Here is a 17,485-nt window from a genome sequence, read left to right as displayed (position 1 = left end):
TCGGACCTGTGCCTGGCCAGCGGGAGAAGACAGGAAGCACTCGAGCTCTGCAGGACAGACCTGAGGGTGCTTGACATTTCTCTCAGGACATCAGTATTTGTCATATTATAAAAGGAAAACGCAACTCAGCTTTTCAGGCTCAAGGGATGGGATAGGCGGTTATACCTCCTACTCCCACAAGTGCAGAAGAGAAAAAGGATTTTACAGGTGAACTTTTCTCCAGCTCTTTCCCTAATAGCCAGCGTGGCAACCTCACTCATCATTTTGTGTGCTGCAAATCCTCCCCAGCACCCAATTCTTCCTGAGTCCTCAGAGAGCTCCAGTTGCCAGGTCAAATGCACCTGCAGAACTGGCTATGCATCTTCTAACTGCTGCATGCACAGCATCATAATCCTTAAAGATCACTACAAGAATTGCCAGACATTGCTTAATTTAAAGCAAGTCTCCTGCCTATTCAATAGGAACTTGGTTTCTATGAGAATATTTCTTGTGCAGACTACTAGGAGAGGGCAGAAGGAGGTTTTTCTCTCTCTCTCTTTTTTTTTTTTTTTTTCCTCTAAGAGGCCATAATTTTAAGAATCAATTCTAAGCACTGAACTGTTCGTGGAGCCTGAGAGAAGACACGTAACGATGAAAGAATCCCATAGCAGCAGTAGCAGCAGTGCCACATGGCTGACTAGCTGGAACGAAGTCAAACCATTGCTCCAACCCCCTGCTCAAGATACAAGCAAACGTGGCTCAGCAGCAAACTCTCCAAACCAGGGCTCTTGCTCTCATATGGAGGGTTTTCAAGGAAAATTTGCCACACTCTCTTTAGGATTGGTAGACTTTCTTTTGAAAGTATTTCCCAATCTTTTTTTCTCCACCATCCTCATATTTCCAAGTCCCTTTTCTGAGGCACTGCCTGTTCAAGCACTCCACGACCATGTGGTAAAAGTCAGATGAGTCTTTTCAAGCCTTGTCTCTCTTTAACATTTGTACCACAAAGTCCGTGAATCATAGGTATTTCTAACTACTTAGTCCAGACTAGTAGAGAGTAAAGAGGAAACAACATATGTGATATATAATGCAGCAAAAAAAGGAGAACAAATCTACCAACATTACCAAGGAATTTTCAACAAATCTCAGCTCAGCAATAAACCCTTAGCATAATGCCCATGGAATAAAGCTATGTCCAGCCGTACTGGAAAGCTGAAGCCACTTTTTTAGCATTCACTAGAATGCTGCAATTATAATATTTTACTAGATAATATATGTTATTTTTACACACATGGAATGATCAGAGCGGTCAGAAATGGGATACATGTTTTTATGAGAAGTGTGTATTGTTAAATGAGGTCATTCAGAGTATTCAAGGTTGCACAGAGGGGGAAGATCTTTCTCCACCAGCAAGGTTAAGAGGGTTAAAGTCTTGGAACACAGTTTTTGTAGGAATGACCTTACTCTAAGCTTAAGGAACAAAAGTAACCTGCGCTAGCAACATACATTGCTCTTTGTACACATACACAAAGGCACTTTTCAGTCTCAAGATTAATTCCAATTCTAAGGATATTCTGGATATAAGAATACATTGGATATTTTTCTTTAGTTGAAGGTCCTGGATTCAAGTAATTAAATAAGAACGTAAGCTTTCCAAATGAACAAAATCAACTCCAGGAATAATTATTATGCTCAAAAACCAGAGAATATGTAACAGAATATTGAATGTATATGTCTTATTATCCATGTTGTGATTTTTAAATCACTGTAATGAGGAGGAGGAAAGAGAAGACAGAGTCACTGAGATTTTGAACCATCTTTCCATCTTCCCATTCATAGCATCTCAATCTAAATCAGAAGTCATGAAAATCTCTTATTAGAAGAACTTTTGGGATGGCTTTAAAGTATACGCCACAATTACAGGATTTGTAACAGATAAATTATCTGTTGTTGGGCTTCGCAGTGTATGTACTGAACTTATTTGGATGAGGGGAGCAGGCYCTCAGTAGGAATTTTTGCTTAACAGAGAAAAGAGGCAATATTATCCAAGAGGAGCAGTGCATACAATGCAATTACTCTGAATAAATTACCACTAATGTCTAAAACAGGAGTTCCACTGGACACTGGGTTTAAATAAGAGAGCAAAACTAGATGCCACAGCCAGATAGAAACTATGGTTCAACCAATCCTTACCAGCTGCCTTTCATATCTCGGAGTAGGAGATATTTTTAGGTCTGTAATGTGTCTGGTTAAAAAGCCATGAGTCATGTGGATTTTGCTGAAAAGTAAATGGTTATTATACCCACCAAAGGGTGTGCCCCTCTCTGGGCTTTCAATTTTGGGGTCCATGTTTATGTGCTGCGAGCTGGATGCCTGTGAAGTGCTGCACAGCCCTGATAGGAAGCAGAGCAGCAGGATAATCGATTTGTTTTATTAAAAGTAAGCTCAAAAGCAGCAAATAAGTTATCCCTGCCTCATTTCAAGCCCCATTTTTCAGATGAGTCAAAATGCATTACTGACAATTTCTGCTCAGACTTCTTTCTAAGATTAAAGCTCTTTCTCTTCTTTGGAAGCACGGCATGGAAGAAAGGAGTAGTTTAAATCTGGTTATTTCCAGTCACTGATGGCTGTCTCTGCCTTTCTTATGATTTCCACAGACTTTATGCATGGTGGTTTCTATCCCTCTCTCCTCTTGCTGCACTTGGGATAAGGAGCATACACAGAAGGAACTTTCTCTGCCTCAATCCTGAAACGGAGAAGCAGTTACAAGCAGTTTTAGTAGGAGGAAGAAGGGGGAAATGGCTATAAAAGCACTCGGAGGGCGGGGAGACACTGTGCTTCCCAACAGCTGCACTGCATCAAGGCAAACCACAAAATACTTTTGCAGCAGTTCCCTGGAGCACAGTGGAAACAAAAGCCAGACAAGACTGTTTCGGGTCGTTTTCTTTTTTAATGGTGGAAGATGGAGGGGAGAAAGAAAAGGAGAAATAAAACTATGCCAATACATCATTGTATACAGGCTGATGAGTTGTTAATAAAATAGATCATCAGACATTATCTATTTGCTGCGATTTATATGGTAAATTTACAGGATGGAATTCATATAGTAGTCCATTAATCTACTAATGTAGACATCAGCAAATGGGACAACTACAGGTATAGAGAATTTTGAGTGATAGCAAGAAAAAACATCACTGAATTTACTAGCCACTCCAGATTAAAGCTAGAGCTTTATTAAAGCTTTATATGAAGGAAGCTTTTCTTTTTCCTCTCAGAAAACAGATGCCAATTATTTTGATTTTATCTTTATTTTCCTTTTTTTTTTTTTTTTTGTTTTTTTTTTGTTTTTCATTAAAATATCTCTCTTACTGTAGTAAGAGCAATGCAAAAGATGCATGGATTGCGAGCAGCACTGCCTGTAGCTATTCCAATAGTCAAGTTCTAGAGATAGGGTTAAGAAAAATAGCTCCGCCCCAGGACCTGAAAAACTGCAGCTGAAATCATAAGAATGTCTGAGCTGAACTCCCGTCTCCCTCCCTGCCCCCATTCCCCAGGCTGTGCTTTACTTAAATAAACTATTTGGGATGGAAAACATTCCTTGGGTCTACTCTGACTCATGATTCTCTGCTGCCTTAGAATCTTTGAAACACCAAGCAACTTGTCAAAACCTCCTTCTTCCTAATCTGCTGAAAAAAAAACCCAAGCAGCCCCTCAGGTCTTTGAGCCCAGGGAGCACAGTGGGAACAAACAAAGCCACCACTTTGGGTGATGAAGAGGGAATATCAGCTCATTTCTCGATTTCCTGATTACAATATCAAGGGGACACAGGACTACAGAACTGACTATGCTGAACTCACACTTTCCCATTACAGCTTTTCTTCTGTCTTTTTTTTTTTTTTTTTAAACAGATTTTTGGGACTAGTCCATCCAAATTTGGCTTTTGACCTATCCAAAAAAAGACTGATTGTTTCATATAAATATCAAAAGAAAACTTCTGTAACAGAGAACATGGTTCTGAAATAATAATTATTATTTCTACATCCTTTCTATAATATATAGAATCTATATAATAATAATTCTAATTATTATTACTACATCAAGACCATAATCTCATCAGTATTAATGCATGCTTACTTACTTACCAAATATTGCTATTAAAAACAGATTTAGGTCTTCCCTCTTTAATGAACACAATGAACCACTGCAATTACATAGATTTAGATTGAAATAGATAAAATACAAGTCACACAATCAAAATGGTTAAGTTATGGGTGTATACCAGCTATTTGGAACATTGCATATGTGCACATGTTCAGTTCATGTAAAAAGGAAGATAATAGAACTTATCTTATCCCCTAAGGGATACATTAATCTCCTTTTCTCATGTTTGCCTCAGATTCTTCATCTGTGCATGCTCAGAGACACTGATCATAGTTCAGCTGGTGCCAGATAATTTGTTAAGCCATATGTACGCAGTAGTCCTGTCTTTATTTGTGATTGCATTTTATACAAAGACTTGTGAAGACTGATAGGGCTCTGTGCTTATTTTGTCAATTAGAGTGACTGCAGAGTGTTTTATCCCAAAGAATGGATGTACTTCATCTGCCATCAAAGGGTATGGTGAAGGAGCTGTTCTAATAGATCATAGAGCTTAGAGAAGCTCTGCTCCACACAAGAGCTTATAGGAAAGAAAGTGAAGAATTTTTTGTACAGGACAGAACAAGACAACCCCCTTCACATCAAGGAATTACAGCTCTCACTTATTAGCTCTTCAGACCCAGTTGTATTAGAAGCACACGAAGAACAACCAGAAATCAAATGGTAAGTGATCCCCATTTCAGTATTTCCACCCGCTCCCTGGAAAGCCAGCTCTACCTGCTCACACAGCATCTCTCATGCCCCCCTGCAGTCTTTCCCAGAAATCATACTGTTCTTGCTTCTCTCACAGCTGGCACACAGCTGCAGCTCCGGGGCCATCAGGACACAGACAGGTGTTTGCTGTCACGTGAACAGCAGACATTTCTCAAAGGTCCTCACTTATCTCCATCACTTTTCTGTACTACTACTGCTTGAATGCTACCTGAGCAAGCCTGCTTGCTTTTCCCACAACACAGTTCTTTACAGACTCAGCTGCAGTGCAGTAGGGATACAATAACTCAGCTTAGTTAGAAAAGTTAAAATACTTGTAACCCTTAAAGCAGATGAAAGGTGCCCTTTCCTGACTTTACCTGCAATGCCTATGTTACAGGCTCATATTTGTATCTCCTTACTGTACTTTAACTTCTCTCCCCACATAGAAATGCAAAACATGTTTGCATTCTGCCTCCCCAACAGACTTCTGCAAATCTCTCATCTGCACAATCACACAGCTAAACAGTTGTTAGTTGGCCCTGTGTATTTTAGTGCCAAATGTTTATGAACACATATTGTTCAAATTAGGGCTTGAAGGCAAGGTCTTCTATTTTCCTCTGGTTGTTCCATAGCCTTACTTGACTGGTAAAGTTTCTTTAATTATTTGACAGCATAATCAATTTCTGGGCAGCTCATTAAGAAGTATATGTGAGAGAAAAAAAAAAAAAAAGGCAGAGGTAGAGCACAACCACCTTCCTTTGGTTGAAAGCTAGTAACTAATGTCTTCATAACCATATCCAGACATATTTTTTTTCTTCAAAAGTTCTTTAGAACTGACTTCTGATGGTCATCAAGACAGAGTCTTTCCAGTTGTGCCTTAATAGACAAATATCCTCTGTCTACACCTTCACAGAGTGAAGAAGGCTGAAGAGCTGAATTTTATCCATGGTTAAATTTAGGTAGTGACAACGTGGTATCTTAATCTTACTCAGTTATGCCAATTCAGTAATAAATGAGGTCTAATATCTACTTAGTGGAATTATAAGGGCAGATTCAGGGATCAAATATAACAAAGGCAAGCAGTCTAAAAGAAGCATACAGACAAAGACTGTTCCTGAAGGATAATTACATGCTGGGATACAGTGTCCAGACATAATTAGAGCTAAGTGCATAGACACAACACTAAAGATTAAGACTAGCATTAATGCTCAGCCATGCTTTCTGCTTGTGCAAAGAAATATTAACATTTCTGTATCCTCTGAAATTAAGGCAGACTTGATTTGAAGAAGAATACTTAACACTATTGTTGTACTTTGTGTCTTCAAAGACCTGTGCCAGCATGAAATTCTTAGCCTGCATCACATATCTAAAGGAGGAGAAACAAGGACCCGGGAGGTAAGTTACCAAAGGCTAACTAGCAAATCATTAGCTTCAGGTGAGGGTAAATGTTTGACTGCTGGTCCTATAGTCAATACTATCATGCTGCCTGTTTATATAATTTGTATGTAAATAGCCCACTACTGTAGGAAATCAAGAATTGGTCTGGAAGCTTAAAGGCCTTTGAAGCTGTGGTATTCCAAATTCTATTAGGATATAAAGTAAGGGATATGTTTAACTAACTGAAGCTCCTTGACAGCACCTATGACCTGAATGCATACTGCTTCTTCCCTGGATATCTGAAGAGATAATATTCTTTATAATATTCTAGTTGGAAGAGAGAACAAACTTAAATTTTCTGGACTTGAGAATAAAAATATAAGAAATTATTTACAACAGGCTTTCTCCTTTACCAATCAAATCCCTAAAACCTCAATTATTCACAGGCATTCTCACGGTATTTTGAATTAGAATGAAAAAATCCAGCTGCTTACCAAATTATGATGTCAGTTCTTCCATGCTACAAACTGAACAAGGCTTCCTTGAAAAAGTCAAAAAAGTTGCCCACAGATCCCTCTGATTCTTTCTTCCTCCTGCTTCTCTTGCTGTAACTGTAATAATTCTCTTAAGTGCTGCAGAGCTACAGACATATGAGCTCCCGAAGTGAAGCTTTGAGAACTCAAACTCATCTTTCATAGTCTTAATTCCTGTGAATGCACTAGCAGCTCAGAATTGAGTTGTTGTGTATTGGAGAAAAGTCAATATACTCCTACGATTCTGGCTATAAAGTCACTACCCCATGACACTAAATATGTATGACTTGTAGTTATTTTCTAGGAAAATATATACCTACAAATTAATACATTACCTTGCATGTGATGGATGTTACATATGTGTTATATAAAGTCTATCTATAATCCAGTGTACTTCCTATAGTTGGTAAGAAATATTGTTATTCCACATACCATCAATGAACAGTAGTCAAAAAGCTTTATGCCTACATAAAATAATGATATTTCATTTAGCTAAAGAAGTACTATTATTTTTTTAATTATGAGCTGGCTTCTGTTTCTGTTGAACTATTTCCTTCTGAATTTCTTCAAATATAGTTGAGAAGGAACTTTGCACTATTCACTAAATTACTCCATTTTTTAAGTCCTGTTTATGAATCACAAGAATTTCTTGGAGAGCAAATTAACTCTTGCTAAGCAGGCAGAATGATTTAGTTTCCACTCATGTCTCCTGTTAATTTAAAATAGAAGCAAATTCACTGCTTTTCTAACGCTGTTTAATGAAATCCCAGGATACTGCATGCAAGATTCACCATTCAAACACAGTTGAATGTTGTCAACTAAACATCAAGAATGCCATTTCTTTTATCCCAAGCTCATCTTTTTGCATGAATAAAAGACAGCAAGCTTGTGCCTTTCACTTCTTTGCAATAAAGGTAGCAATTCCAGCAACTTGGAAAGAGCTGAGAAATATGAGTGTCTGGAAGCAGAGCAATAAAAGTTTTGCTGGGCAACTGCAGTTAGAAATCATCTGGAATGTGGCAACATTGAGCACTTTGCGGGATAAGTTATGAACTTGGAAACAGCTAAGGAAAATGTAATTAACCGAAAACAAAAAGAAAGAGAAAAAAATGAACTCCTGCACAAGCTCAGACAGATATACTCTCTACTGCAGTTTGCTTTTCCCTTTGTTATGGCTCAGACTCATGTTGATGATCATGTAGCTGCATGGCGATGTTAGAGTTTGCAGGTAATGAAAAAGCAAATCCTGTCCTGTGCCCATGGTGCAGAGACAAAATGAGGCCCACACTTCGAGCCATGCATCTGCCTAAGCTAAAAGCACTACAGATGTGTCTATATACACACAAAATGTATGGTTGCAAAGGTCTCTGGATGTGAGGATATATCTGAAGTTATTTGTCCAGAACTGGGCATAATTGAGAGCAGACAGTCTCGCTGTTCAGAATTTGAGATGAGGGTATGAATATGCAGTACAGAAAATAGAAGAATATTTTCTCTTAAACGGTAAAACTTTTCCACGTAAACTCTCTTAAACGGTAAAACTCTCTTAGAATGCAAATTCATAGCTTCAAGTGATAATCTTCAGGGAGCACTTAAACTGAGATTAATTTTATAAATCTGTACTAGAGGGCACATGAATGGTTAGGTTGTACCTGTAGCCTACATAAGTGGCTTTCATTTGTTTYTCCTTCAATTTCATGACAGCGATCAAAGCAAGGAGACATCTCATTTGCAGAAGATATATTCTCTTCATGAAAAGAGTGTGTCTTTTGGTGACTAAGAAAGAGCTCAGCTTCAGATGGCTGAATGAACTAAAATCCAGATCTGCTGTGGGGTGAAGGCAGAAGAAGAGATACAGGTGTCTGTTCTCTCAGAAAGTGTGATCTTTTCTGGAGAATTCCTGAGGCTTGGGAAAATTTTAAATAGTGGTAAGGTATGAATTGTAAAGACTCTGCTGTGCTCAAGGTCTGAAACTTGACAGGTTTGGATGAGATCCCTTCCGATACTCCCTACCTCCCACTCCAGAGGTCACAGCAATATGGATGCTCCATCCCAAGCTGGATGCTTCTGAGCAGGACTCTGTTTTGAAGCTCTACTAAGAGAAGCCTGCCCTGGAAATCCCTCCAGCATCACCACCTTCTGCATTGTGAACTGGCTGTACAGAACAGCTGACAAGTGGCAAACCGTGTGTGCCCCCCGGCGAGAACCACAGCACGGTCGACACAGATTGACCAGCCAGGCTAGACCAGCGTTTAATTAAAGTCCACTTTATTTTTAAATGTGAATTAAAAAAAAAAATGCTGTGAAAAACAAAAGCTAATTCTTTGTGGGGCTGCTGCAAGTGGAACTTCTGAACACTTAAACATTGTTCTGTGCTTTAGGACACGGGCTATGAGCCCAGCACTGCTGTCGAGCCGAGTGAATGGCAGATTTCCTACTGATTTCAATTAAAGTAGGATCTAATCTGTGTAAATGCCTGCCTGTAATCATGCTGTTCAGAAAATTACTTGGAGTTTCCAAGTTAACTTGATGGAAGGTAGGTTAGATCAGTCTCAGTGGATCAATGCTGGCACGTGCTTGACGGGTCGGCAGTAGACTCCATCCTCTGTCTATATCCATTTTATAACACAAAAGCTTCATCCTCTATGTTTGGAAGCCTTTCAGAGTAGCCTTCAAAGGRCAAAGAAGTGTTAACTTATAATTTTTCACCTAATTGTTTTCTTTTGAAAGCCATTTAACTCTGTGTTGGTTTCTTCCTCTCTCCTTCCTATTAAACTTCATTTTCTTTTGGGTACAAGTTGTATATATTTAAGGAAATGTTTTTGTTTACAATTTGGATAAACTGTGATGTGACAACAGCCTGTGATCCCAGTCCTGTGACCAGCTGCAGGACAGGCCACGCAGCTGCTGGACCATCCTTCCTGAGGCTCCTGAGGCTACCTTGGTTGCACTCCCAAACTATTGTGAGAGAGCACGGGGCTCTGGAGGGACTCAGGACGGAATCCACACAGCAGCTCACGTTCTTGAACCTTGCRCCACACTAAAAGACCAACTATTTTAATGAACGTTCTTCCTTACCTTACCTGTAGCCACTTCAGAGCAAGGGATTTTCCTCACTAGAAGCACAGCCTTACACTTCTCCAGTACCTTGCTCACAAGGCAACACAGCTTCAGTTGCACCGGGGACCATACTAGGGTCTTGCAGTTGTTCCTAAGAGACAAAAGATGTCGGCTTCCTATGGAAAAAGATTTCCCAGCACTTTAGAAATGGGGCCTATGTGCAGAGACATTTCAGAAGGAAGTTCTCTCTTAAACATGCATTATGAAATTCCTAATGCTGAAAAAAATGCACTAGCTATAAAATATGTTTTCATTTGTAAGAGAGTAAATATTTATAAATGTATTTTTCCTTTAGAGGTCTTCTGCCCAACTCTTATCCATACTCCCCACTGAGCATCTTGTTTCAAGTTAMAAAACTACACATAAAGCAGACCAGGCACTTCTCCCTAGCTGTTGGAGGAGATTAAAGCATTTCAGGCTTATTCAGAAAGGTTTTCTCTCTGTGGGATGACAAGGGGTGAAAAGCTTAAAACTCAGGGAAAAGCGTGAACTGACAGAGCAATGTTGTTCTTAAGTCTTACTGATGTTTAGGTGCTGCCTCATTTTTGAAAGTAGGATTTAGATGCATGTGAAAAAGATACCCACTCCCTGTGGGAATGTAGCTGCTTCAAAAGCTAATTTCAGTGGTGTGCACTGTGTATGACAAGTCACTGCCTGCACTGCTGCTAGTGCTGGAGTGTCAGCATGCCTACCAAGCAGTATCCAGATCCTGAAGGATCTTCTTGAAGGTGCTTCCTTCATGGATGAGAGTGAGATTTATTCCAGATGGAAATTATCGTTTGAAATTTAAAACCACCATTCATTAACATTTGCTGAAATTCAGGACTTGAAAAGGAAAGTGTGACCGATTTGTTTTTTCAGAAGCTATAAATAGCTGGAGGGGGGGTGACCTGTGGGTTGTGTGTGTGTATGTGCAACAAATTTTTCAAATATTTAATTTAAGGCAAGGTACAAATGATTTAGTAATCTCCTACAATACTGCCTGATTGTTATATTAATTTGATTGTTATATTAATAATTTCAAGCTAAATCATGTATTTAAAGGTTTATGTGATACCCTCAAAAAGCTTTTGTGCAACTAAGTATTTATACAAGCCAAACAGACACATTTGCTTATTTTCAGTTTCTTCATTGATCTCAATCTCCTGCATTTTCCAGTGTTTATGATATTCATGTGCCTCTAAGTCCTTGACCTGGTCACTTCCAAATCTATTCAGGATGTGAAAGAATGGAACTATACAGATCTGCTGCAAGTGACATTCATTGTTTGCATTTTCTATTTTTTTCCCTCTGTCTGCAATGTAAAGAAAATGCTGAAACCTCACAGGAACTGAGAGCATCTGTGGCTGTCACATCACACAGCTATGCTGTAAAGATGCAACAGAACCTTTATTATTACTATTGCTGTTATTGTTATTTGGGAATCTAAGATCTCCATCCCAGTTGGTTAATAGTGAAACAATCTTGGTGTACTGCCACGTCAGAGATTTGCCGTTTTATTTAGGATCTATGTGCATATATTCATTAACATTTGTGTTCATGTAGAAAGAGTATGCTCAGTAGCATTTCTTGAGTTTGCTTACTGAGACTGAAGATGATTTTTAAAACACCACCTGCTTTTATTTTATCTCATTTATCTCATTTTATCTCATATTCTTATTTTGACCAGAAATCAATATTGAATCTTGTGTTATTTGCACCAAATTTCTAAGGCTGGTAAATAGAAAAGGCCAACAAAACTAGTAAGATGTTTTAAACAAACAAAAATATTTTTACAATTCTATGATATGACATAGAAGTCAATGGGAATTTCCATTCTGTTATCTGTGTAAGAACAGAATGGGAGCCAGTTAGTTTGGCTACAGTAAAGACGAATGGAGCCTCCTGTCCATGGACTGACCCTTTGATCAGGTATGTCTTCAACGGGCAGGCATGTCTTCAATTCCTAAACATGTAACCTTTGAGGAACAACAAAACAAAACAAAAAAAYAGTTTTTAAATAAGAAAGCAGCACCCAGAAAACTCACTGACTCTCACTGCAGAGGCTGATCACTTTTGAGTAGCCTGAATGCAGCCTTGAAGAAGTCCATTTTGTCTATTAAATATGTTCACTAATCCCTTTAACAGCACACCCCAAGCTGCACTTTTTGCTCTCATTATCTGCCTCCCCACAGTTCCTTCTCGGAGGACCCAGAACCATTACTCCTGCTGAGAATGATGGATAGTGGCTTATTCTTGGTGTCTACAGCCACTGGGGAACAGGAACTAAGAGCAGGAAATGCTGCAGCTATTCACATAGAACCTGTTTGGTTCTCCTTAAAAGCCAATTTGCTGGACTTCTTCTCCAAAGCATTTTAAGATGATTCTAAAAGAACATATCAAAGATACATTAAGAATGATGGTTGTGAACTTTTTGTGTTCCYACTTCCATACCTTTTCCGGTACTCTAGAGACTTCCTGCCTCCTTGCCACCCTCTCAGAGCTCTGCATACCTTCAGCCATATGAGGAACAGTGTCCTAGACACAAGAGCTCAATACACCTTATTCTTCAACACAACATACAGATGTTCAGTGAAAGTTTCTTGAATTCCTTCTTCTTTCCTTAGGGCATCCCTATAGGGGCCTGGAAAAACTTCTGTCTTTATCTTTCTCTCCTCTCTCTCTCTCTTTATCATTCCACAAAGTAAAGAGAACACAAAAAAAAGTAAAGGTGAAAAAATGAATTGGTAGGAGGTGGATGTGTTGTACTGTTTGAGTCATATTTTGTGCTGACCAAGCACTAGTCTCCTTTCTTACTTAGAGGAAAATACTATTACCAAGCTAAGAAATGAAGAATTGTGCAGGTTCATTCAAGCTAGTGCCAATTAAGCTGATAGATCTACACAGAGGCAAAGCAGAATCTATCCAACGTCTAGTTTAGTGCTGCAATAGATCATACAGACCCTCATAGCCCCACACACTCTACCAAAGATAGTTTAGAGCACTGTGTTAAGCCAGATTGTGACATTTAACAGCACTCAATGAGGTTCCACTGGGAAACTACTCTCCTTTAATGCAGCCTTGTTGCTGATCCTTCACTTGCTGATCCTTCATGATATAATTGTGTGTGTAAATATTATATGACCAAATGTGTGAAGCTTTGTGCTGGAACAGAAATGGAGAAATTTATAACTAATTGCAGCCGTGAAAGCTGCAGTCCTCCCATTCACACCAGCCTGAGGAGAACACTCCAAGCCTAGTTACCAACCTCAGCATATAAGGTTTGGGTATAGCTTAAAACGATGCAGGCTCTTCTTTCAACTTCTGGTATTGCTCTTTTTATCTTGTATGGTATTGGCTAGATAATATTAAACTGTCAGACTGAACAGTGGCCCAAGGGCTATCTCATAATTTTTGAAGGAGGGACAAGACAAATGTTGCTCAGTACATTTAACTTTCAGATTTTTAGATCTGCTTTGTAATCTGATCAGTAGATCTGATCTATTGCTCAGAATTACCAGAAATAAATTTGCTTTGAGATCACTAGAATCTCATCTCTTTCAAAGCTTGCCTTGACAGCGAATTTTCCAGAGGTTATTTTTTTTTTTGTGCCATAGGCATTATTGGCTTCAACGAGAAATACTTTCTTTATATTGATATAATGCAAAGGGAAAATGAGTTCTCAGATGTTTCCTTGTTAAAGGAAACAGATGATCCAGATTTCCAGATGATCAAATCACTTTGGGGTGATTTTGTTGTGATGGCTCCAAAGGCTGCCATGTTGCTTCTCACGAATTTAGGGATTCCTGTATTAGTGAAGATATTTGCATTATAACAAGTATCTGTAATAATTATGTTTAAGGGGAAAAAATGTATTTTCCTAGTTCATACCATAGATCCAAAACCATAAGTTCACACTGTAGATCCAATTTCACCGAGCACTCCCTTTTTTGAAAATACTTTGATCTTTTTTTATCCAAGTTTCTAACATGATGACTTTTGCAAGCTTAGACCAGTGGAGCCATGAAACATACCTTCAAAATGGAAGTTGTGACTATGTCTGCATGACAAAGATATTTTGCAGAAAGATCAGCATGTAGACCTTTCACTTATCAGAAAAACATTTCATGTCACTGGAATTAGAAGGTGCAGCATGATTGGGAGGGAAAAAAGATCCCTCTGTTTCCTTCATCATAAACATGCAGAAGGATGAATATTAGTGAACAAAATGGCCTATAGCTCCATAAGCTCCAAGGCTCAGATATACATTTGATAATGTTACATCAAAGCTCTCAATTCTATAGAATTTCAATTATGGGCATTTCAGCATGGAGGCATGTTGAGCATTGATCTTCAGTTAATCAAAAATAGCCGTACCAATGAATTATTCTTCTTTATCTCTTTTCCTTTTTTTTTTTTTTTTTTTCTAGAAAAAGGCATCCTTATCTATGTGCTCCATGCCTAAAAAGGACTGGAGTCCACCTAAAATGCGTGAAGCCTCTGAGCTGTCATTTCTTAACTCAAGAGTTTTTAGTTTTGCTCCACTTTTAGCTAGGTTTCTCCTTTGCTTTATGATAATAGAAGTTATAGTTGAAGATCTATATTGCTGAGGGTTTTTTTCCCCTTTTTCATGTTGAGGCTTGTCTTTTGTATGTGAAATGTCTTTGGAAGGACAGAGAGGAAAGGTGATTTTTTTAACTTGTTTTGGTTTGGATACATGTGTCCGGATTCTTTCATATTAGAGAATTCAGTTGGAAGGTAATAATTTCTATCATTTCTTGAAAAAATGGGTATAAGTAGGCAAGCAACAGTTGTCTGACATTATCTACTAGACGGATTAGAACAGATTTCATCTCAAAAACCATTAGCTATTAGTGTCATAGTTAACATTTACTTGATAGAATAAAAGAAATTCTGTCTGCAGAGTCAACTGATTGATTTCAAGGGACAAGTCTGAATAAAGTGCTATTCACTGGAAGTGGAAATGTCAGGAAATACGGATTCTTAGACTTAAGTCCCTAACCTCTGTTGTTATTTCAACTTGTTTGGAGCTCAATGAATGATTTTGGATTTACACTGGTATAAACTTGGAAGTAGAGTTAACTTTACTGCTTTTGGTAATTTTAAATCCCATTYCATTTTAAATTTCTATCTTCTCATGAAAGATGATTGTGAGGGTGACAGAGCMSTGGAACAGGCTGCCCAGGGAGGTTGTGGAGTCTCCTTCTCTGGAGGTCTTCAAAACCCACSTGGATGCCGCCCTGTGCCCCRTGCTCTGGGTGTCCCAGCTTGGGCTGGAAGGTTGGACTAGATGATCTCTAGAAAACCCTTCCAACCTTGAATACTCTGTGTTTCTGTGATGTAATCATAAACAGTATTTAGGTACTGCTTGTGCTATATACTTTTCCTTTATTGTTTCCATACAGCATCATCCCKTGGATTACCATTTTGGTGAGACATATTTTGTCAGATTAGACTTCCTCACTTCTATCTTCTGGACCATCTCTGGGTTTTGAGTGCAGTTCCCTGCATGTTGCCCATTCCATCCCACCCTTGCCCGCTCAGGAAGGTGMGCATGGGGAAGCACTGCCTCCAGACACGCCGCTTGACCCTGGGATTGCCCTCGGAAGCGGCGCCGAAGGCGGCACCTGCCCCGGGCAGGCGGGCGGCGGGGAGAGGCCGCCGGCTCTGGCTCTGGCTCCGGGTCTGGACCCGGAGCCGCGGCCGCGCAGCGAGGGGAAGGGCAGCGAGCGGCCGCGCTGCCTCCTGCTGCCGGCGAGGGGGCCGCCCCGTGCGGGGGGCGTGCGGAGGAGGAGGAGGAGGAGGAGGAAGAGGAGGGGGAGCCGGGGCTGCCGTCAGCGAGCGGAGGGGACGGGACGCGGGCTGGGGGCCGCCCCGGAGCAGCCCCCGCGCTGGCTGCGGCCGCCGCTTGGCGCGGCCCCCGGCACCACGTCAGCTCCCCGCACCGGAGGCGAGCGGGCCGCGAGTGGGCGACCCAAGCGGCGACCCCCCTCCCCATCCCAGCCCGGGCCCCGCACACCGGGAGGCTCCGCGGCGCCGTCCTCGCCGGAGGCTCCGCGGGGCGCCCGGGGCTCCCCTCCCGTGCAGGGCTGTCCGCGGCCGGCACGGGACCCGGCGGCTGCCGCTCGACGGGAGCCCCGGGCGCCCTCGGCGGCGCTGCGGCCGCGGCTGCCCCGCTCGCACACCGTGGGCAGCCGTTCACGGGGGTTTCACGGCCGGATAGAGCCCACTGGGGAGGCTAAATGAGCGGGAGGAAAGCGAGCTCTGCCCGTCGGCTGCGAGCGAGGGGCTCGCTGCGGAGACCGAGCATCCGCCGCGGTTATCGGCGGGGGGACGAGAAGGGCAGAGGGAGCGGGGCCAGAATCGGCCGTATCCGCATGTGGGGCCTCTCGAGCTCTGCTTTACTCGTCCAGGAGCAGCCTCTCCCTTCGCTGTCGGTGCCGGCAAGGGCTGGGGTGAAAGAGGCAGCGATTCCCCCCGTTCCGTGCGCTGCTTCCCGGCCACCTGACTGCGAGTGGCCCGGGAAGTATCGCAGGACCTGGACAGCTCCTGCTTTGAAAGCTCCCCCGGAGCAACCTGCCGGCCGCTGCCAGCCTGCTGCTGCCCCGCGAGCGGCGCAGCCCGGCACCAAATACACACATAAATAAATAAATAAAATGGAAAGGGAAAAAGGAAAAAAAAATCAAAAAAAAAAAAAAAAAAGAAAAGCGAGGGGCGGGGGACGTCTGAAAGAAAGAAAAAAAAAATCAGACGGCGAGTCAGATTTTCCTTCGGAAAGCCTCAAAGTGTCCACGTCCTCAAAGACTGGAACCAATTTAACCTCCCCCTCTCCCCCCTCGCCCCCCGCCCGGCCCGGCCCGGTCCGTCCCGTGGCCGCGGCGCGGGCCGGGGGCGGGCGCACGGGGCGGCCCGGGAGCCATTGGCTGCTCCGCGCCCGCCGCCCGCGGCCCCGGGACCCTCCTGCGGTATAAATACGGCGGAGCGGGGCTTGATTAATTTAGCGTCCCGGGCGGCAGGTTTTCTGCTGGAGTTTGGAGTTACTCGCCGAGACTTTATGCCTGCGCCCCACAGGTCGTAGCTAAGCTCGGACCAGGGGGCTCTGCAACACAAGGAGTCTGCATGTCCAGCCCCTAGACATGCTCAGCTTTGTGGATACTCGGATTTTGTTGCTGCTCGCAGTAACTTCATACCTAGCAACAGGTCAACGTAAGTGCTTGCGGCTTCTTTGCGGCATGACGGGGGGGAGCACGGGGTGGCCGTCCCGCTCTCCGTGCTCTGCGCCGAGGGCTGCCCCGCGGCTGCTGCTGTGCTCGAGAGCATCGCTTCGACCGCCGCCTCCGCCCAGCTCGGCACCCAGCGCTTTGTTTTGCTCAGGAATTGAAAGGGGTGGCAGAAAGCCAACAGGACCCCCTCTCATCCCCATTCCCCGAACAAGGGGCTGTGCCCAAAGGAGAATGCAAAACCCTAACGCCAGCGCAGCGGCTCCGAGTCCCGCAGCACAGTGCCCACCTTCCATTTACTTATCGCTGTAGTTGTGCGTGGAAACCGCACTTTTTCCTGCGCACGTGCGTGTGCAATCCGCACGTTCCCCGCAGCGGCGGGCGCGGGCAGCTCCGCGGGGCCGC

The 17,485-nt window shown here is 42.3% G+C and overlaps 1 protein-coding gene across 1 annotated transcript in view; it reads left to right on the top strand.

Moving 5' to 3' along the window:
* Window positions 1-16,859: 16,859 nt before the first annotated feature.
* The window catches only part of COL1A2 (collagen type I alpha 2 chain), a 37,740-nt gene continuing 37,114 nt past the window's right edge, over window positions 16,860-17,485 (top strand). Inside the window, exon 1 of the mRNA XM_026043715.1 lies at window positions 16,860-17,066. Coding sequence (XP_025899500.1) covers window positions 16,997-17,066 — 70 coding nt within the window. The 5' untranslated portion in view covers window positions 16,860-16,996. The remainder of the gene's footprint in view (window positions 17,067-17,485) is intronic.

This window comes from Nothoprocta perdicaria, unplaced genomic scaffold (genome assembly GCF_003342845.1).
Source record: "Nothoprocta perdicaria isolate Ctin4 unplaced genomic scaffold, notPer1 scaffold_337, whole genome shotgun sequence".
In the NCBI taxonomy this organism is placed as follows: Eukaryota; Metazoa; Chordata; class Aves; order Tinamiformes; family Tinamidae; genus Nothoprocta; species Nothoprocta perdicaria.
The sequence above is the reverse complement of the archived record's forward strand: the minus strand, read 5'-3'. Positions and strand labels throughout refer to the sequence as shown.